Source organism: Stegostoma tigrinum, chromosome 26 (genome assembly GCF_030684315.1).
Source record: "Stegostoma tigrinum isolate sSteTig4 chromosome 26, sSteTig4.hap1, whole genome shotgun sequence".
NCBI lineage: Eukaryota > Metazoa > Chordata > Chondrichthyes > Orectolobiformes > Stegostomatidae > Stegostoma > Stegostoma tigrinum.
Window position 1 is genome coordinate 10,951,971 of NC_081379.1, and position 23,000 is coordinate 10,974,970.

The 23,000-nt window shown below is 43.4% G+C and overlaps 1 protein-coding gene across 6 annotated transcripts in view; it reads right to left on the bottom strand.

The window, feature by feature from the left end:
• LOC125464294 (unconventional myosin-XVIIIb-like) overlaps positions 1 to 23,000 on the bottom strand; it is a 370,537-nt gene that overhangs the window by 114,369 nt on the left and 233,168 nt on the right. For all 6 annotated transcript variants that reach the window (XM_059654944.1, XM_059654945.1, XM_059654940.1 and 3 more), the window contains 6 exons: positions 15,953 to 16,055; positions 13,854 to 13,978; positions 13,050 to 13,204; positions 7,945 to 8,068; positions 4,714 to 4,914; positions 2,095 to 2,205 (listed from right to left, as the gene is read on the bottom strand). In XM_059654944.1, coding sequence (XP_059510927.1) covers positions 2,095 to 2,205; positions 4,714 to 4,914; positions 7,945 to 8,068; positions 13,050 to 13,204; positions 13,854 to 13,978; positions 15,953 to 16,055 — 819 coding nt within the window. The remainder of the gene's footprint in view (positions 1 to 2,094; positions 2,206 to 4,713; positions 4,915 to 7,944; positions 8,069 to 13,049; positions 13,205 to 13,853; positions 13,979 to 15,952; positions 16,056 to 23,000) is intronic.

Genomic DNA, 23,000 nt, shown 5'->3' on the forward strand with positions numbered 1-23,000 from the left:
CTCGTGCCAGGGATATGCCTCGTTGGGTCCTGCTGCCAACTGAAACAGGCTTTCCTCTTGCTTTCAGCCCTAGTAGCAGGATGTTTGCCATCCTTGTGAAATTTAACTCCATTAACTCTGTTTCTCTCTCCTCCGATACTGCCAGCACTGACTATTCTCAGTATTAGTTCTTCTGCCCTTCTCCATAGAGCTAATTTGTTGTCCAGAACATGATACAAACTTAAGGCTGGACGATAGGAAATTATATTCTCACAAGCAAGGCCTCTAGCAACCTCAGTAATCCCATTACATACACAGACAGAGTCAATAGGTTTACAACTGAATCACCTGGAAAAACACGGGAAAAATGTTGCTTACTAAAGGAATCATAACATTTCTGAACAGATTGATAATAAAATATCTATATTGTATTCTTGTAAAGTGGATACCAAGGCACGTACAAAGATTGTTTTCAATACCATTGCTGAATCCTCCAACATCAACTTCCTGAGGGTTACCATTGATCTGAAATGGAAATGGACCAGCCATACGAATGCTGTGACTGTAATTTACGTCCTGTTTCGCCAGTGCCTGTCCACAAGTCAGAAATGTGATGGAATACTCCCCCTATGCTTGGATGAGTGCAGCATAGTGGCACAGTAATTAGTGCTGCTGCCTCATAGTGCCAGGGTCCTAGGTTCAATTCCAGACCTTGGCTGACTATCTGTATGGAGTCTGCACATTCTCCCTGAGTTTCCATTAGGTGCTCTGGTTTCCTCCCCAGTCCAGAGATTTGTAGGTTAGGAGGACTGGCCGTGCTAAATTGTCCACTGTGTGCAAGCTAGGTGGGTTAGCCAAGGGAAATGTGGGGAGGGGCATGGGTCTGGGTGGGATGCTGTCCAGAGACTTTGTCAGTGTGGATTTTTTGGGGCCAAATGGCCTGTTTCTACACTGTAGGGGTTCTATGGTTCTAGACAAGAAGATCAACACGATCCAGGATAAAGCCATATGCTCGACTGTTAACACATCTCATGCATACTCTCCACTACCTATGCACAAGCGACAGCACAGTGTACCACCGACAGGATCAGAAAAGCACACAACACCAGGTTATGGTCCAACAGGCTTATTTGAAGACACGAGCTTTCAGAGTCTTGCTACTATTTCAGGTGTTAGTGAGAAAGGTAGCATCAGACACACAATTTATAGGCAAAAGATCAAAGGGTCAGAGAATTGATGTGAATGTATTGAACAAACTTAAAATGTTAAAGCTTTAATCAGTTACAAAGGATTAATATGCAAATTCCTGAATTTCTTTCAAATCATTGCCCCAAGATAACTAAAGGTTTTATCAGTTCCCTCTGTATACATCCCAGGTCAGAGAATGCATTTTAGGTGTAAGGCCTTGTTTAGAATCTGGCTATGTAGAATCTGACTTAAAACAAATTCTTGAATCTTCATACTAATCCTTTCCAACTGATTAAAGATTCAACAGCTATCTTAGTTTGCTCAACATATTTGCATCAGTTCTAAGACTCTTTGATCTTTTGCTTATAAATTCTGTGTCTGATGCCACCTCTCTCACTGACACCTGAAGAGGGAGTGAGACTCTGAAAGCTTGTCTTCAAATAACTCTGTTGGACTATAACCAGGTGTTGTGTGATTTCTGACCTTGAACACCCCAGTCCAACACTGTCACTTCCGTATTATGCTCACCTAAAGGAGGCCTTGCTCCTTTAATAGCCCCTCTCAAACTCACAGTCTCTACCATCCATTAGGTCAAGGCCAGATGATGTCTCTTCGCCATGCTGACTTGGAACTATAGCACCATCCCTTCAGTGTCACTAAGTCAACAAAGCTGGAACCCCTTTCTAACTGTGCGTGCAAGTAAACCTAAAGACTGAAGTCATTCAAGAAGGCAGCTGACCAGTGACTTTTCAAGCGGGCTTTAGGGATGTGCAACACATTCTGGCTTAGTCACTGAGTCTCACAACTAATTAAATAAAGAGAAACTGCCCTTATGTGAGTTTAAAACATACTTGCACTATAGATGAATAATACACAGTTAGTACAAGGATAGATCTCGTGTATTACAAGTCACCATGAGGAACATACCCTTCTTTGGCACGACTTGCGAACATCCTCCAGCTCTTCCTCCTTGTCCTCCAGTTCCTTCAGATGAATCTCCTTCAGTCGTTCCAGCTCGATTTCAAACCGTAGATGTGTCTGAATGAAGGGGCAGGAAGATGAGGAGAGAGTGAGAGAAGGAGAGAGAACAAGAGGAGAGCTGGTGGTGAAGAGTGAACAAGAGGTTGGTAGCTCATAGGGAGAGGAAAACAGAAAGATGGAGAAAGTGAAAAAGAAGGAAATTGAGGCAGAGGAAATAAAGGGGACTGAGAATTAAAAAGAATCCGAAGGAAGAGTGAGAACAAAATTTATAGAATCAGAACCAATCAGAAAACCAGTGGGATGTCAGCAGGAATAAAAAAAAAGCAGAAAGAAAAACAAATAGGAGAATGAGAACGGAGAGTTTAAAAGTATGGGGGAAATAATCAGTAAATATACAGCAACATCAAGAACGCTTCATAAACATTTCATCGGCCAACATGCTCCAGGTCAAAAGGTCTTTCTTGCTTTTCCTGTTTTTATTTTGCTCCACTTCTTTTTCTCAAAGAATAATCTCCTTCCTGGGGTAGAGTCAGGCAGGAACTGGGACTCTGCAATTTCTCACCCACTGGAGTTATCATCATCTGAACATAGACAATGACAGGCAGAAGCAAACAGTCACCCTGGGATAGGAGAGTAGGGAGGGAGAGGTTAATAGATCAGGGTTTGGTAAAGAGGTGGATTGATGCTAAATGTAGATTGAGACTTGATGGGATGAATGTTCTCCTCCTGTTCCGACTGAAATAATAAAATGCTGCATTCCACTTTCGAGTTGCTTCCTATTAAGAATTTCCATGCCATGCAGCATGAGCTGAAAACCCAAAGGTTTTGAGGTAGCCCAAAGACACTGCTCTGTCAATGTATCATCTGACACTTTTACCATTTAATAACTAGCAGTTCCATACCGGTTTTGTTTTAACCTTGTTATCTAAAGTGATCATTTGTGCCGCTGAGCAATCGATCACCACACTGAATTAGCGAAGCAACAAGTGAGGCCCATAAACCATATGATTCTGTGGTTCTATGGACTAAAAATGCTACTGTTTTTCTGTCCTCAGTAAAGTGCACTTTTTAAATATATAACACAATCTGGGAGTTCAAAGGGTTTTCCTGGTTGGGCGTAGAAATCAATTCATTGCTTTTTTCATCTCATCAAGAAACAGATCCTTCCCATCACATACAGACAGTGCAGACCAGGGTAAGTAGCCCTGGGAGGTCCCTTATCTCCTCCAGCATGCATCCCAGGCAATGGGAGACCAATCAGAGAATACTGCAAAACTGGGATACTAATGTACCCATTCAGCAGAAAGGAATGAGTGTTTGTATAGTAGTGAGACCTCATGACACCACAATGTTAAACAATAAAGCTTTCTCTCTTGAAGTTGAGAGAGGGGGTTTTAAGCTGGTGCCATCAGCCAACTGGCACCTTTGAGGAAGTCAATAAACCGTGAAGCTGGATGAACACAGCAGGCCAAGCAGCATCTCAGGAGCACAAAAGCTGACATTTCAGGCCTAGAATCTTCATCAGCTCTGATGAAGGGTCTAGGCCCAAAACGTCAGTTTTTGTGCTCCTGTGATGCTGCTTGGCCTGCTGTGTTCATCCAGCTTCACACTTTATTATCTTGGATTCTCCAGCATCTGCAGTTCCCATTATCTCTGATACACCTTTGAGGAAGTGGCTGCTTTGAGGCTGGGCTTTAAGCATTTCCAAACGTTATGCTTACTTGTACCCTAGAGTCACTCAGTAACTACAATAAGAAAAGTCAGACCTTGCCTGGTGGGGCCTTGAACTGTCACTTCCAATGTAAATGCACACGCAGTAGTGATAACTCTGGGTTAGTTTGGGTGGACTGAGATTGGATTCAACAGCACATCTCAAACCATTTCCATTCTTGTTTACCGTTCCCTTCCTCTAGTGTAGAGCACAGATGAGGTTGACTTCTGCAATAGGACAGCCGCAAAACAAGAATGCAAATCTATTGTCCAATGGGGCATCCAACAACAACTTGATTTCCTTCCCACCCCAGCAGGCCACTACAGCACAAAATTTCCATGCGATTGCACAGCAAATGCACCGTCAATGGGGGATCAGAATCCAAAGTCCATTTGACTCCGGGTTTCTCATGTTTAGCCAGGCAAATATTTAGCCTTCCGAAGAGGGGGACAAGACCAGAAGGACATCTTAGCGGGACAGTGATCAAATGGACAATAGAAACACATTGAAAGCAGCTGAGCAAATGTTTCCAGAAGGATGCATTAGCAGAGAACTATGCAAAGTTGTGGGATGTGTGGGAAACAGACATGCTAAATTTCTTCAAGCAGTGACAACTTAAGCTAGACGAACATTACAATGGGCTCAGGGCTCATCGCATAGGGGAGGAAAACTGGCCAAAGTTTGTTCCCTTGATGACTAAGCAGTGGCTCTTCTACTGAGATCTTTGAATGCAGGCTATCCAAAGGCTCGATTTTGAGGTCTTCCACAACTGCAAGGCCTCCTAGATTAGATTGGAGAAAGAAAGCTACAAGTTAAAATGGTGACCGGTTGTTGGATGATCAAGTTGTGACTACCTGTTCCAGTTGTTCTATAGTTCCCGCTTGTTCACTGATCTCTTTACTTTGCTCCTTCGTCGTTGCCTCCAGTTGTCGAAGCTGCTTCTTCATCTGGGCCACAGTCTCCTTGCTCTGTGGCTCACAGGATGTCAGGTCACCCAGCTCCAGGTTCAGTTCTTCTATTTTTTCATTTAACCTTGTGGCCTCAGATTCTTTTCCCTGTCAAAGAAGGCAGAAATAAAAGAAAAGACTGTGTTCTCTTTCTTGCTAAGGTCAATACTGAGACCTCCCTGCTGGAGTGCTTCTGTGTTCAAGTGACAATATTATTCATATTTAGAAGCAGGGAAATCAAAGGTTAGTCCCAATCCCTGATTGGCTGTGGAAGTGGAACAATATAGAAGTTTCACTCGGCATTTATATACAATATATATTCTGCAAGCATTGAGTAGGGAGAGTGGCCAAGTTTGTCTTACCTTTTGATTCTCTCTCTCTCTCTCTCTCTCTCTCTCTCTCTCTCTCTCTCTCTCTCTCTGTCCCAAGTCATAGGATTCCCTCATATCTAATCCATGCTTTAACATATGGAAAAATGTGGACATTGATTTCTGGGCATACATTCTTGAGGATGAATTGACATCAGCACTGTAAGTGTTATACAATGAAACCAACGTCTTCATTATTATGTAAGACCAAAAGATATAGAAGCAGAATTGGACGATTCAGCCCATCGAGTCTGCTCTGCCATTTGATCACGGCTGATATGTTTCTGAACCCCATTCTCTTGCTTCTTCCCAGTAGCCATTGATCGTGTTACCGATTAGGAATCTATCTATTTATCTTAAACACACTCAACAACTTGGCCTCCGCATTCCTCTGCTGCAATGAATTCCATGAATTAATCACCCTTGGGTCTGAAGAAATTCTTCATCCTCCTCAGAGTACTAAAGGGTCATTCCTTTCACTGTGAGGTTGTTCCCTCAGGTCCTAGTCTCGCCTACCAAGTCCAATCCATCTGGACCTTTCAGCATTCTGTAAGTTTCAATCAGATCCCCCCCTCATCCTTCTAAACTCCATCAGGTACAGACCCACAGTCCCTGACAGCTCCTCATATGATAAGTCCTTCATCTCCAGGATCATTCCTGAAATCCTCCTCTGGACCCCTATAATGCCAGCACATCTTTCCTTCGGTACGAGGCCCAAAACTGCTCACAATACTCCAAATACGGTCTGAGCAGAGCCCTATGCAGCCTCAGCAGTTTGGCTCTGCTCTTGTATTTTAGCCTTTTTGAAATGAATGCTAACATTGCATTTTCCTTCCTAATTACCAACTGAACCTGCATGCTAACCATGACAGAATCCTGAACTAGGACTCCCAAGTCCTCTTGTGCTTCAGATTTCTGAAGACTTTCCCCATTTGAAAATAGACTACGTCCTATTCTTCATACCAAAGATCAAAGCTTTACTCTTGCTCTCAGTGTATTACTTCTGCCACTTCTTTGCCCACTCTTCTAGCAGGTCCAAGTACTTCTGCAGCCTCCTTGCTTCCTCATCACTACTTATTCCTCCATTTATCTTTGTATCATTTACAAACTTAGCAACAATTCTTTCAGTTTCATCTTGCAGATCATTAATGTATAATGTAAATTGGTGTGGTCCGAATACTGAATCACGTGGAAAACCATTAGTCAATGGCTACCATCCTAAAAAAGACCTCTTTAACACCATTCCCTGCCTTCTGCCGTTCAGTCAATCCCATATCCATGCCAGTACTTTGCTCCTAGGACCATGGGCTCTTATTTAGCAGCCTCCTGTACAGCACTTTGACAAAGACCTTCTGGAAATCTAAATAGATCACATCCACTGACTCTACTTTGCCTAACTTGCTTGTTCCCTCCATAAAGATTTATAACAGATATGAAGTGGAGGTGCCGGTGTTAAACTGGGGTGGATAAAATTAGAAGTCACTTGACACCAGGTTAGATTCCAACAGGTTTCTTTGAAATCACAAGCTTTTGGAGCACTGCTCCTTCATCAGCTGATAAAGGGGCAGCGCTCGAAAAGCTTGTGATTTCAACTAAGCTTGTTGGACTACAACCTGGTGTCATGAGATTTCTGATCTTGTCTAACAGATTGGTCAGACATGACCCTCTCCGACAAAGCCATGCTGACTGAGTCCCATTTTACCAGGCACTCTCAAGTACTCCCCAATCTCATCCAATCATGGAAATGTACTGTTTCAAATAAGCAGCCTTTAAACACCAAACATGTGTCCCTTTACTTTAATCGGTCCTCTTATGGCTAAATCAAGGATGAAGGGAATAGTGCACTGAGCTGGATATATCAGCCATCATGATATTGAATGGTGGCACAGAATTGAAGGGCTGAATGGCCTACTCCTGCTCTTAGTCTCTATAAACAACATCCATCTTTCTAATGGGCCTAAATTCTCTGATCTTGTAATCCATGATATTGTTGTTTCTCCAAGTGCATCAGTCCAGCAATGTTGAGAACAACTTGACACAGAAATGTCCACTATGTAAAAGTTGGTCAGAGCATGGACAGAGGGGTGCCATGAAGAGTTTTGTAAATCCATAGATATAGTAGGGAGACAATGAGGTGCAAAGAATGCACTGAACGGTATGGGGTTTAAGCAACACTTTTACAATTGGTTGCCCATGTGCTGGTTCATGGTCACTGTTGACTACCCAATAACAGCAATTGCCCATGGTAAGTGTAGATGGCGCACATGCTGAGGAATGTATTGAACTGGACAGGACGTCTAACACACCTCAAGAATTCACCGGTGCAAGTTAAGAATGTGAGGCAGCAGCACTGTAACACTTGTATGGATAGTACACATTAATGGTCTTTGCAGCATGAGACAGAGAGTCTGTCATTTTTTTCGTCTACACAAGCGTGCACTTCCACTAAGCAAAGGATCCCAGCAGAGAAAGGAGGGGAGCTTAGCCTGTCTCTGCATAATGCTGCTTCAGGAGTCCTGCCTGCTCTCTTCACTTTGAAATGGAAAACCCACGATGAGGAAGGATATAATACCTTAACACGCAAAGGAGAAAGGGATCACAGCTTGTAGCAACTGAAAAGAAGCAATCTAACAAGGATTTCATTACTCTTGACAGGGTGAGAGGGTCCTTCATCATTAAATGACACAAATATTTGTGTTCCTCACTCATGATGATCAGTCTCTAGATTGAAGCTGCCGGAAAAGTTAGAAGATTGACATCTGCGTCTCACCTGCAGATTCTGTTGCGCCCGATAAAGCTCTGTCCGCAACGCCTGGTTTTCTTGGACAACTTTCTCACGAAGGGTCTTCTCGAAGGCAGCTTCCCCCAGAGCCTGAGCCAGCTCCATGTCGAACCTTGTCAGTGAAAGTGGGACAAAAGCACAGAAATCACAATGAGACTGAATTACGGTCAAGATTCTCACTGAAGTTCTGTCAGTCAACAATCCCTCAAGCCATCAATGAAGCTATCAATTTGTACCTCAAACCAGATCCAAAAATAATTTGTCAAAAAGCAGATCTTTCAATGAACTGAAAGTGATTCTCCATTAAAAAGGTAACCAGGGTTTCAGAACTGTAACAGGTGAATGTATTACTGCTCCTCTCCTGCATTGGCGTAACCCATTTTGAAAATAAATTGCTTTGAACATAAAAACAGCTGTTGTGATGTTGCCAGGCAAACACTCAAACGTGTTCATTTGACATTTCCATGTTAATAATTTTAATAGCAGGTTGGCCATAATTTTTGTAATTGGCTTCCTGAAATGTGAATCACTCATTCTATTTCTTCATTGCTCAGAAAATCCACAGAATGGTTCAAGTAGATAATGTATTCAGCCACGGTCTTCATAGATTAGGGCTCAGGACCCTTTTTAGAACATAGGTTAGTGCTCAGGATTGTTTTTAGAACAAATAAAGTGTGCAGTTTTACTATACACTTGACTGCATTGCTGAATCTGAACATGCTTGATGTTTGTTTAGATACTTGGAAGGAAATTAATGAAATCTGCAACATTTACTTTACTCATTCCAATGCAAACTAGATCTTAAAAAACTAAATAATTCTGGATGTTTCAACTTGTGGCAGGTCATTTCCCCTCTCTCCAGGATCTTCTGGAAACCTCTGTGAATCTGAATTGGAGTAAGAAACTTTGGACAGCTCCATGGTGCTAACCCAGAGAATGTTAGGTGGAAAATATTTAGTCTGACTTCTGGATGACTCTAGAACAGACATCGCAGTCACTCAAACAGTAAATCCCCAACAACCCCAAGTCTCCACTCAATCACCTGACTATCCCTGACCTTGCTGACTAACTCCCAGATCTAGCTACCATCTAACCCTCCTATCACCCTACTCACTTACCGACTCACCCATTCTGCCAACTTGCACACATACATCCGGGCCACCTATAGACCCAGCCCGACCCCGCACACATTCAGACCAGACCTTTAACCTTACCATATGGGGCTGGTGCCATTAAAATGGTGCTTATTCTGTCCTTGACCCATCTCTAATTCCCCGCAACAGTGTTCCCTGATGGGGTTGAGGCCGGGAGTTTCTGAGGAAGCTGGGTTTGAAACACTCAGCAGGAACAAAAACATGTGCAGATCGGGGAGAAATGTGAGTGCTAATCTGATGAATATCGCACCTCCTCAGGAGCCATAGATCACTACATAAACATAAATCTGAGTGTTCTATCAAGTGGTCTGCTGGAATAGCTTCAGATCCAGAGAATATGTTTTCATGCAATTTGTTTATAAGTCTCTTAGGGCAGAATTTTACATTTTCCAAGCAGCGGCTTTAGGGAGGTCTTACAAATGCATTCTGTGGCATGCCCAGCCTAACCTGCATCCCATATCATACAGGGAGAGAGGGTGGAGGAATCTGAATACATCCATGGGCCTATTGGTCTTTATGTGGGCAATTAATGGTGACTTTAGTGACTCTTTCGATTCCTACTGTTTTACTTGCAGGGGCAAGGCACAGGTGAGGCCCTCAGCTTTTACAGAGCCCACTGTTATCGGGTAGTGGGAGAAACCCACTTCTCGAGGTTCCCCGAGGAACACCCCCACCTCTCGACCAAGAGCATGCCTCCCCTTTTATCTTGCCTGCCACCCCTTCCTGCCAAGATCATAACCCCACTGGCCCGTCACCAACACAGCCCCCGACTCCCTCTGACCACACCCTTGCTGCACCTATCCCCTCCCTACCTCCCCAACTATACTCTCTCCACCTATCTTCTTTACTCTCCATCTTCGGTCCGCCTCCCCCTCTCTCCCTATTTATTCCAGCTCCCTCTCCTCATCCCCCTCTCTGATGAAGGGTCTAGGCCCGAAACGTCAGCTTTTGTGCTCCTGAGATGCTGCTTGGCCTGCTGTGTTCATCCAGCCTCACATTTTATTATCTACACCCTTGCTGCAGACTGGCTGCAGTTCCAGCAGTGGCCACTACTCAAATACGGAGCTGCTGGGAGTAAGGAGCTGCCGGCCAATCACATCTGCTATCTGAGGTGGGACTTCAAAGTGTGGATATGAGTGCTCAAAATAGTCACAGAACAACAGGTAACGGTGGGGACGTGTTTCCCACTAACTCTTCAAGTGGCATGCAAGGAAATCCCTTCATCCAAAACTTCCTGACCTTTGTGTGATATTCAACAACATGATTTGTCGGGCGGGGGGAGTGACAGAGTTGGACTGGGGTGGACAAACTTAGAAGCCACACATCACCAGTTGTAGTCCAACAGGTTTCTGCGAAATCACAAACTTTCAGACTCGGTGATAATGGGAACTGCAGATGCTGGAGAATCCAAGATAATAAAGTGTGGAGCTGGATGAACACAGCAGGCCAAGCAGCATCTCAGGAACACAAAAGCTGACATTTCGGGCCTAGACCCTTCATCAGAGAGGACTTTCAGACTTGGTGCTGTGTAACATCCTACCACATTTAAGAACAGCAGTACAGGGGGCCACCAATTTATAAATGTCTGACTCATAGAAGTGATCCCAAACAGTGGTGTAATTTTAAAGGTCCATCATAAGGAACATTTCCTGTACTTATGAATGGCCTATTTATATTGTCCTGTTTTGTGTTCTGACTTGCACACAAATTAACTTGCAAATGGATACAAAATGGAATGGGTTCACAACCCAGGGACTGCCTGTACAGTAGAAATAATAATTCTTCTCTTATGTATCCAGAAATAGCCAAGCAATTGGTTCGCTTGGAACTGGAAAATGTCAAATGCTCTCTAACTATACATAAAACTCACTCCAACTATTAGCCACAGAGTGAAAAGAAAGCAAGTAAGTCAAGACTGGGTCATCAGTTAAAGGATAATGTCATGGGGAGATTCCAAAGAGTTCTGGATGTGAGTTTGCTCGCTGAGCCAGAGGCTCACTGATGATGTTACCTAGAACGGTGACGAAACATCTGGAAACGAACCTTCCAGCTCAGTGAGCAAACTCACATCCAGAACCTCAACCTGAGCTACAAGTCATCTCAAAACTCGTTTTTCCAAAGAGTGCCAGAAAACAGTTGTGACTCCAAAAAAACCTCTCTCTTATGTGATTGACAATGTACTGAGGTTGTACATTCACCACTGAAAACAAAAAGAACTCTGGAAATCACAATGGTCAGGCAGCATCCATGGAGAGAGAGAAAGCTAACATTTCAAGTCTAGAAGACGGTTCATCAGAGTTTTCGAAACATTAGTTTGCTTTCTCTCCACAGATGCTGCCTGACCCACTCTGATTTCCAGCATTTTTTGTTTTCAGTACAGATTCCAGAATCTGTCATAATTTAATCCTAAACTGTGCACCCACGAAGTAAGCAGTGGTATAATCTATATCTACAAAGTGCTGAATCCTCAACACTTGTATCTCCTTCACAGCCATGAACACCAAGGACCTCTTAGTAAATTATTTTTTCCAGCCCATTATCACAAACACTTGGCCTGGGTAGACAAGCGCACTGTATCAAAAAGGACAAAAGCAGTGGCCAAACGCCAAGTAGTTCACTGAATGAAAAACATCGAATCAGAATAATCATAGAAACATAGAAGATAGGTGCACAAGGAGGCCATTCAGCACTTTGGGCCTGCTCCACCTTTCTTCATGATCATGGCTGATCATCCAACTCAACAGCCTAATCCTGCTTTCTCCTCATAACCTTTGATCTTATTCAACCCCAAGTGCTATGTCTAGTCGCCTCTTGAATACATCCAATGTTTTGGCATCAACTACTTCCTGTGGTAGTGACTTCCACAGGCTCACCACTCTCTGGGTAAAGAAATGTCTCCTCTTCTCCATCTTAAATTGTCTACCCTGAATCCTCAGATTGTGACCCCCTGGTTCTGGACACACCCACCATCGGGAACATCCTCTCCCTGCATTTACACTGTCCAGTCCTATTTGAATTTTATAAGTCTCTATGAGATCCCGCCCGCGCCCCTCCACCCCTCCTCATTCATCTGAACTCCAGTGAAAACAACCCAAACTAGTCAATCTCTCCTCATACGTCTGTCCTGCCATCCCCGGACTCAGCTTGGTAAACCTTCGCTGCACTCTTTCAAGAGCAAGAGCGTCCTTCCTCAGAAAAGGAGACTAAAATTGCACACAATATTCCAGGTGTCATCTCACCAAGGCCCTGTATAGCTGCATCGATATGTTCTTGCTCCTGCACTTGAAACCTCTCACAATGAAGGCCAACATACCATTTGCCTTCTTTACTGCCTGCTGGACCTGCATGCTTACCTTCAGCAACTGTTGCACAAGGACACCCAGATCCCACTGCACACTCACATTTCCCACTTTACAGCCATTCAGGCCAATCTGCCTTCTTGCTTTTGCTTCCAAAGTGTATAACCTCACATTTATCCAGATTACTCTGCATCTGCCTTTGATTTGCTCACTCACCCAACCTGTCAGGATCATGCTGAAGGATGTCTCCATCATCGTGACGGTTCACACACCTCCACCCCCACACACACACACACCTCCCCTCCCACCCAACTTGGTATCAGCTGCAAACTTGGAGATGCTACATTTTGTTCCCTCATCCAAATCATTAATATATGTTGTGAATAACTGGGGCACTTGGACTGATCCCTGTAGCACTCCACTAGTTACTGCCTGCCAATTTGAAAAGGACCCATTAATTCTTACTCTTTGTTTCATCTCTGCCAACCAGCTTCCTATCCATCTCAATACACTTCCCCCAGTGCCATGCGCTTTACTCTTGCACATTACCCTCTCGTGTGATGCTTTGTTAAACGCTTTCTGAAAGAGTTTGACAGCCAAAAGAATAACAAGCACCGGCTCCTCCGGAAGTCACTCCTACCTTTTCTGTTTTTTCTCCAGCTCGTGGTTCCGGCTCTGTTGACTTTCCATCAGCACTTTAGTGTCCTCCAGTTCCGAGGTCAAACACTTGCTCTTTCTCCTCAGCTGTTGAACATTCCGCTTGGCACCCTCATAACCTTCTTGGAGGTCTGTCAGCTGACCAAGCCGAAGAGACGAAAACAGTGGTGACAGGCAGATGTGAGGAAACCTTGTCACTAACCACTACTCAGTGGGGAGCTGACTCAGTTGTCAGTGCATACAACAATCCAGACAGGCAGTCAGACTCACCCAATTTCATCGATGCTACATGCAACAGAGTTCCCAACCATTACAAGCCAGAGATCTTCAACAAAATCAATACGATAATGTAGCTATTCAAATGAAATGTTTCAAAATAACAGCTGGGGAATTCTGACATAATTTCCGGCACTGCTTTCCCAATTAACTCCAAAAACAACTTGACCGACTGTTCAGATCACTGTACTATGTGGGATTCCAATGTGCAACAAGAGCACACGAGACCCATGCAAAGGGTCCTTCATTTTGACTCAAATTTGAAAGCTCCTTTGTAGTTCACATTCTTTGCCCAAATTTTTACTGATGGTTCTGCCAACGACATCTTAAAATGTACAAGATAACCAGAAGGAAAGAGCGCATTTTATGCAGTTTGCAGCCAACTGCTTCGAAATTCTGAAGGGGTTCTCCTGTTCGCACATCGGAAGAAAACGTGAATACAACGAAAAATGGTGAAAGAACAAAAGACCACAGTGGTAATGTGTCACCTCAAAATCTAGCTGCTTTTTACCTTTTGTTCCAGCTCCTTTCTGATTTGCAATTCTGAAGCAATTCTTTCCTCAAACGTATGGACTCGTTTCCTGAGAAACTCCATTTCCAGTAAAGTGCAGTCATAGCGCATTTTCCATTCTTCCTCTGGCAATATAGAAGACACCGTAACATTAGATGTGAAGGCTTATAAATGCAAGCAAAGCTATCGTAATCATTCCTAATTAAAGCCAATGAGGTAAGCTACTAGACCGATGGAAAGGTCTAGGCCCGAAACATTAGCCTTCCTGCTCCTCTGACGCTGCTTGGCCTGCTGTGTTCATCCAGCTCTACACTTTGTTATCTCAGAATCGCCAGCATCTGCAGTTCCCACTAACCAAATGGTGGAGCCTGAATTCAAGAAAAAATCTGGAATCAAGATTAACTAATGGCAACCACTTCCAATTGTCAGGAAAAACCCATCTGGTTCACTAATATCCTTTCGGGAAGGAAACTGCCATCCTTACCTGGTGTGGCCTGCATGTGACTCCAGACCCACAGCAATGTGATTAACTCTTAATTGCCTTCAGGAAGTCAGGGATGGGCAATAAGTGCTGGCCTAGCACATGATATCCACATTCCATGAATGAACTTTAAAAAGTTCAGCTGGTATGGCCCTGTTCCAGAACCCTTCTCTCAGTATTCTACGCTTCATCATCTCCAGACAGTTATAAACATTCCCTAAAATTTCCCTCTTCTGTACTCTTTACTCAACAGCCACCATTGTACTTTTGTTTTATAAAGCATTGTAACTACCCCTCTATCTGTGAGCAACTTCACAGTAACTTCAAACAGCTCTAGAAGTTTACCAGAAATGGTACTTTGATGTAAAGCTTGCTACTTAGGCTTAAATTAGACACTTTGTACCAAACCAATGGTGATTCCCAATGTGTCCCAGAGCATGGCACAGTTTGAGGGGATAGGAAGTGATCGGCTTAGGCTCCAGACCAGTAAGCAATCTCATCATTAAGCCTGGCATGTTACTGCAGCATTGAGGGAGTGCTACACTACTAATATGGGAAGTGAAATGGAGCCCTTTGTCTCCTGCAGGCAATGGAGCCACTTTCTAAGGATGGGAAAACACATTCTATTGGCATGATTGGCAATCACTTTCCCTCAAATGAAACTACAGACTGACTGATCTTTCACCTGGTTGCTGATGATGAGACACAGGGTACAGAGGAAAACTTACACATTATCCACATGGAAGAAACATAGGTCTAAGGATCCTGAGAAGATCATTTGAGATTTGAAGCCTGCCCTAATTGATGGATCGTGGCTGGTCTGGTTGTGGTCCCAACACCACCATCAAGTCTGCACACCCCCATGAATCTTTGTCCCCTGTCCATCAAGAAGCTACTTTAACTCAGCCTTTCCAAAAATTCAAGGAACAACATCCAAAGAGTTTTGGAGAAGCAAATACCACATACTAATCACCCTCTGAAAGAAAGCAACACCTCATCTTGGTAATAAAAAGGAAGTCTCCTTTTGTTTAAATAGTGCCCCCAGTTCTCCATGGGAATAAACATCTTTCTGATATCTGCCCTATCCAATTCAGCCATGATCTTATGTTGCACAAGCTCACTTTTCATACTTCTAAACACCAATGGATAAAGGCCCGACCAGTTCAACACAGAAGCTCTTCCTCCCAGGAAGAAGTTGAGTGAACATTTTCTGAACTGCTTCTAATGCAGTTAAAACTGTTTTCAAATCAGGTGACCAACACTGTACACAGCTCGCAAGTTGATTTCTTGCCAAGGCTCTGTTCAACTGCAGTAAAATATCAGGATATTTATATAAGATTTTCCCTAAAATAAACATCAATATTCCATTTGGCTTCCTAATCACTTGCTGTGTCCGCTCACTAACTTTTGTGATTCATGTAACAGGACACCCAGATCCCTCTGCACCTCAGAGTTTTACAATTTCTCTCCATTAAAACTCTGCTTCTGTATTCTCCTTGGCCATGCAGACAAGTTCACATATTCCAAATAAAGGGCTTCAAAATTTACGCATGGTGATAAGATATCACATAAATGCAGATGTCTCTTTATACTACTTTATCTCATTATGCTGTTTTACCTGTCGCTGCACTTCCCAGCTCCCTCATCTGTAGCTGCTGCCGTGCTTCCTCCAACTGCTTCTCTACAGCATTTAAATTTGTCATCACCTTCTCATATTTAGTCTATGAACAGAAGAACAAAATGCACATAAACAAATAGAAAGAAAAAAGCGCATGTTATCCAGCCAGTACAGTGTTTAGCCCAAGTCACAGAAATTGAGGCTAACCATTCCAATAAAATAAATTATTTCAATACCATAAGGTTCACAGGAGAATGTCTGACAAAAATCTGAACAATTACAAATGGGTTTAAAACTGAACACAAAACGGTGACTCAGCAACAACCATTTCTAAACAAAGATATCTTTTGCCATAAATAAGTTGAAAACCAGCTCAAAATAATTTCTTCATATTAGGTGGTATTTATTGCAGATTCCTGGGAGATTAGGAACATATTTCTAAAGCTTTGACCATCATTAGACATGTGGAGACCACGAGAAGCTGATTCGAGTCGCACCTCCTCTGCAGCTGGTTATCAACATTTCTAAACAGGCTGGTTAGAAACAATTTTTAGAGAGAGGTTTAGGGCTCTTCATAGTCAAACCAAGTGGATAAAATAGATTCACCAACAACGACCAAGACGCAACCAATTCTCACCTGTCTCACTACACAAGGGCATTGAGGGACATGAATTCAACTGGGACAACACAACGATAATCACACGAGCCAAACAGAGACTTGCCAGGGAGTTCCTGGAGGCCTAATATTCCAAGCGGAACTCCATCAACAAACACATCGAATTAGACCCTGTGTACAAACCACTGAGAAACAGAACTGGAAGTGATGCCAACCACGCCAGCGAACCGAGGCATATAAATAACAATGGGACAGAACGCTGACGCTTCACCAGAGGCGCACTGACGATGTTACCCAGCAGGGTGACAAAATGTTTGCAATCAAACCCACCAGCTTGGCAAGCAAGTCCACAGTCTCAGGCTCACCTACAGCTTGTGTTTATATAGCTTTAACATACTAAACCATTGTGAGACACTTCTTAGGATTATCACAAAATAAAGTTTGACAGCAAGAATCATATGGAGATATGAGGGCAGATGACCAAAGATTTGGGCAAATCAGTGAGTTTTAAAAAGCATTGTAACGACGGGAGGAAGGTGGAGGGGAAGAGTGGCTTTGGACCTGGATACCAGAACTTTAGGACATGGCAACTTGAAGGCAGGTCCACCAATGGTAGGTCCTTACATTGGTGGGTCCGGCGCAGGCAGCGGCAAGGCAGTGGATGTCTCTTGGTTAGTTACTGGAGGCTGGATGCTGGCATGGACTGTGTTGGAGGACTGTTATTCTGAAATTTCATTTCTTTATTTTTCCTAATTTATTCCTGCAATCTGTATTGCTGTACTTTTTATTTCTTTAACTTTCTAATGTTTTTTCCTAAGAATTTGTTCTTAAGAGTCTGTAACAGTCTATCTTCATAGCTGGAATGGTGTCATAATGTGGTGACTTGTAAACTTTTTCACTGTACTCCTTTGAGTACATGTGACAATAAAGCTCATTCAATTCAAAGCACAGTGATTTACATCAGGAGTCAGAATTGGAGGAGCATATCTCAGTTGTAGGCCTGGAGGAGGGGCAAGGCTGTGGAGGGTTTTGAAACCAAGGACAAGAATTTTAGAAGTGAGGTATTGCTTAAGCAGTGAGCCTGTGAGCAGAGAGCTGATGGGTGAACGGGACTTGGGTGTGTGTTAGGACATGGACCTTACATTCAGAACAGATTTACAAAGGGCAGAGCGTTGGGGGCCAGGAAGGAGTAAATGGAGTAGATGGGTTTGGAGTTAACAAAAGCAACATTTCAATGGCACACGTTGGGGCAGGGGGTGGGTCCAGGCAGTTCAGGGATGTGGAAATCTTGTTGCTGGCAGGGTTTAGTAGTTGGAAATTCATCTCCATGTCAGATCTGACATCAAGACACAGATGTCTGCACACCTGATACAACGAAACTGGAATAGGGATGATGCCAAGGGAATTGACTCAATGCCCTTCCCTGTTCCTGGTACCCACTGGGCCCTGCTGTAAAGGTGTAAATGCATTTTTAAAATATTCCCATTGACACATATTAATAAAGGCTAAATACTGCAGATGCTGGAAATCCGAAACAAATACAAGCAATGCTGGAGAGATTCAGCAGGTGGTGCAGCATCTGCGAAGAGAGAACCAGAGTGTAGGACTGGAGGCGGGACAAGGCTGTGGACGGTTTTGAAACTGAGTGTAGTATGACACAGCCTATCTCAGGAAGCTGTCTTCACAAGCTCCCAGGCTTTTCCTCAGGGGAGGCCATGAGCAGAGAATTTGGAGCAGCTCATAGTGTAGTCCTCTTTTAAGTACAATTGCTACAAGTTAGAAATAAAAGGTGCAGTTTTATATTGCAAATAAAACAAAAGGTTGGTTTTTAGCAGAACAATTGCTGCAAGTTAATGAAATAAGAAGTGTTACGTTATTCACTAAAGTAGAGATACAAAGATCAAAACTAAGCCAGGATAAAAGTTATGTCTGAAGATGCCTCGAAAATTGTCGCAGATTTAGCTTGCTTGAAGATTCTCTTTCTGAAGTTAAGGGGTTGAAATTTGAAATTGGATTTGGCAGTGGTGATGCCTGCTGAGGTTTATAGAACCCCTACAGAGTAGAAGCAGGCCATTCAGCCCATTGGGTCCATACCAAACCTCCAAAGAGCATCCCACCTAGATCCAGCCCTGTACCCTATCCCTTTAACCCTGCATTCGCCATGGCTAATCCACCTAGTCTGCACATCCCTAGACATTATGGGCAATTTAGCATGGCCAATCCACCTAACTAGCACATCTTTGGACAATGGGTGGAAACCGGAATTCCTGGAGGCTAGCCAGATGAACAAGCAAACACCACACAGACAGTTGCCCAAGGCTGGAATCGAACCTGTGTCCCTGGCAGTATGAGGGAGCAGTGCCAACTGCTGAGCCAACATGCTACTCACTGTTGAATACTTTGCACTTGGTACTCAGTCAGCAAGACAGCTTCAGGGAGGAAGTGAGGGATCTATTATCCTTATTGGCTCCTAAGATGCTGCTTGGCCTGCTGTGTTCATCCAGCCTCACACTTTGTTATCTTGGATTCTCCAGCATCTGCAGTTCCCATTATCTCCTTATTGGGTCTGTCAGCCTGGGCTTGTTTTCAGCAGAACAGGGAGGGTTTCTGAGCACCTTCTTCTGTAACTCCCAATATCAGAGAGCAAACCCAGTTCTTTTAAGAGATAGTAGGAACTGCCGATGCTGGACAATCTGAGATAACACGATGTGAAGCTGGGTGAACACAGCAGGCCAAGCAGCATCTGAGGAGCAGGAAAGCTTGACATTTCTGAAGAAGGGTCCTGGCCCAAAACGTCAATCTTTTCTGCTCCTCTGATGCTGCTTGGCCTGCGGTGTTCAACCAGCTTCTCACCATGTTATCCCAGTTCTTTTAAGCTTCCTCAGAGCTAGTTCAGCTGGAAGTGCTGGTTGGAGCTGTTTACACAGGCTCTCCTGAGATATTTGCACATAATGGACTGCTCACAGCCAACTTCTGTACGGTTTAAAAACTCTAATTATAGATGCTATCCCAAGCATGCTTCCATATTAGGTATTGAGTTAAGCCCAGATCTAGAGAATAGTCCCATCCACTTTCTTTGAGTCAAAGTAATTAACATTTTAATTATTTCAGCCACCATCTTGAATAACTCCCATTCTTTCAGGTTTTTCGTGAGATAGGAGGGCCTTTATGTACCTCCAGCAAAGCCCTTTATCTTCATTCCCTTCTGAAACTGTGTCTTGAATTTCAAAATGTCTCTTGTAACTCTTATTCAGGAGAGTACAGTCTGATTTTCGATTGGTGTTGAATCCACAAGGGAAGTCAGGTGAGTTTTGAGATCCAATTTGTTGGGCTCCTTATGTCCATTTTTAAAATTACAGTTTGTTACAAAATCTAACATAATATCAGAACACGCTTGTGACAAGTCACCCCTTAGTGGTGATCAATGTTTGCATTTCACTGTGAGATTGTGAAGTTGATGTCTGTTTTGTGCTTCAGGCCAATGTACATAGGAACTGAATTGGGACTGCTTAACATGTGGGATCCAATAGACTCACATAGATGTGGCCCACGTTCTTTGAGGGGAAAATATAGCCTTTCTCACCGAGCTAATTCTTTCTGTATTTTCCTGTGAGCTATTATAAGATACAAATTATGGAGAAGCCAAAAACAGAAGAATTTTTTTTTCTCTTTCAATCCCTTCTGTCTAGCAATATATTTACTTTGCTTTACTATTGTCACGTCCACTTAAGTACAGTACAGGCAAATCATAGCATACAAAGTGCATTAGGGCAATAGAACAGAGCAAGGAATATAATGTTATGGCTGCAGAGAGGCTACACAAACAGCAAAAACATTTACATTTTATATTTCAGAGGCCCACTCAGAAGTCTGATAACAATGAGGAAGAAGCTGTTCTAGAATCTGTTGGTGTATGTGAAATAAGCCCTGTCTTCATTCTTCACAAGACGGACTAGTTATTAAGAGTTGGCAAGATATTTTATGATGAGCAAATGTGGGGAAAGGATATGCATATCAGACATTGTGCTCATGCACACATTTGCAACAGGAAGTGCCAGACCTAGGATGCGTAATCTGGGTTACTCTCTCCCATATAACGCAGGAAAATTATACTGCATTTATCAGAGAGAATCAGAGTTAACATTTCAAGTCTCATGTGATCCTTCTTCCGACTCTTCTGCAGTTAATCTGGAATCAAAATATTCATTCTGTTTCTCTGTCCACAGATGCTGCCAGGCTTGCTTCAGATTTCCAGAAATCACACATGTCGCATTTATACCATATTTATTGTTACACCAGCTGAGGTTAAATAATTTCAAATAATTTGAACGAGAAGTCAAACCAAGTGTAATTTCCTGACTAATCAATGTATGAACAATCAAGGAGCCCTAACGTTGGGAAATGTGAGAATGGCGCTGATATACTGGTGGATGTTACAAGGAAGTATTGTACATTATGGATTAGATTTTACAAATTACCAGATGCGCTAATTTTCAGATCAGATGTCAGAAGGCTCTAGGAATTTAGGATCAAAAGGTCAGAAAACCCCTATGGAATGTTCCATCCATTCACTTTAATGAACAGAAAATTGAATCAAATGCACTGAACCTCACATACAAGTCTGCACCTTTTTTTATTCACTTCTGGGATGTGGGCATCACTGGCTGAGCCATCATTTATTGCCCGTCCCTCGTTGTCCTTGGCAAGGTGGTGGTAAGCATCCTATTTGAGGCAAGCACTGCAGGTTGACCCAAATACCCTCAGGAAGGAAATTTCAAGATTTTGACCCAGTGACAGTGAAAGAACAGTGATATATTTCCAATTCAAGACGATGAATGGTTTGGAGGGGAACTTGAAGGGGGTGGTGTTCCCATGTATCTGCTGCCTTTGTCCTTCTTGTTGGAAGTGTTCATCAGAAGGCGCTGTCGAAGGATCTTTGGTGAATTTCTACAGTGCATTTTGTGGACACTGCACACTACAGTTACTGAGCACCAGTGGTACTCGGATGTTTGTGGACGTGGTGCCAATGGATGTGGTTGCTTTGTCCTGGATGCCGTCAAGTTTCTTGAGTGTTATTGGAGCTGCACTTATCCAGGCAAGTGAGGAGCATTCAATCATGGTGGGCAGGCTTTGGTGTGTCAGGAGGGGAGTTACTTGCAGTAGTATTTTGAGCCTTTGAACTGCTGTTACAGCCACTTTGTTTATGTGGTGACTCCAGTTGAAATTTCTGGTCAGTGTAAACCTCAAGGATGTTGATAGTGGGGGGATTCAGTGCTGCTAACACCGTTAAACATCAAAGAGCGATGATTAGATTGTCACTTAGTGGACATGGTCATAGCCTGGCAATTGTGCAACGCGCATATTCCTTACCATTTGCCAGCCCAAGCCTGGATATTGTCCAGATCTTGTTGCATTTGAACATGGACTCCTTCAGTATCTGAGGACTCATGAATGGTGTGGAGCATGGTGCAATCATCAGCGAACATCCCCCTTATGATGGAGGGAAGGCCATTGATGAAGCTGCTGTAGCTAGTTGGGCCTTGGACACTACCCTGAGGAATTCCCAAACAGATGTCTTGGAGCTGAAATGACTGACTTCCACAACTATTGTCATCTTCCTGTGTGCTATCTATGACTCCAACCAGCAAAGATTTTGCCCCCCCGATACCCATTGATTCCAGTTTTTCTCGGACTCCTTGATGCCACACTTGGTCGAATGCGGCCTTGATGTTAAGGGCTGTCTCTCTCACCACCCCTCTAGCAGTCAGCTCTTTTGTCCATGGTTGAACCAAGGCTGTAATGAGGTCAGGAGCTGAATGGCTCTGGCGGAGCCCAAACTGGGCATCACTGAGCAGGTTATTGCTGAGCAGGTGCTGCTTGATATCATTATTGTTGCCACCTTCCACCCAAATACCCCACTGAAGAGCAATCTGTCCCAAAAACACTGAAAAGTCTCAATTCTGTCAGTGAAAGAGCCATCAAGAATTATAGCAGATGTTGAGGTTTATTGGAAAAAGTTATGGTGACGGGATTACTACTCAAAACCTTAATTGCACAGTGGCTTGGAAATGTTTGGAGACCGTAATTACAAGATGGGGCAAAGCACACAACTGTTTGTGGCTCGCTGCAGGAATCAATTATTCATGGCATGACAGGTGGCTTTTAATGATTCAAAACTGCTTCTGAACATGAATAGATAAACAACATGCACAAGCAAGATTAGGGAGAAAAACTAGCCACAACCAGTTTCCAGGTTCCAATAGGACCCGATACATTGTGTTAAGTCCACCTCCTTGCGGAGTGAGGTCTCCTTATCTGAGAGTGGGTGTTCTGGCTATGGAGGGAGTACAGTGAAGGTTGACCAGACTGATCCCTGGGCTGGCAGGACTGATGTATGATGAGGCATTGAATCGATTAGGATTGTATTCACTG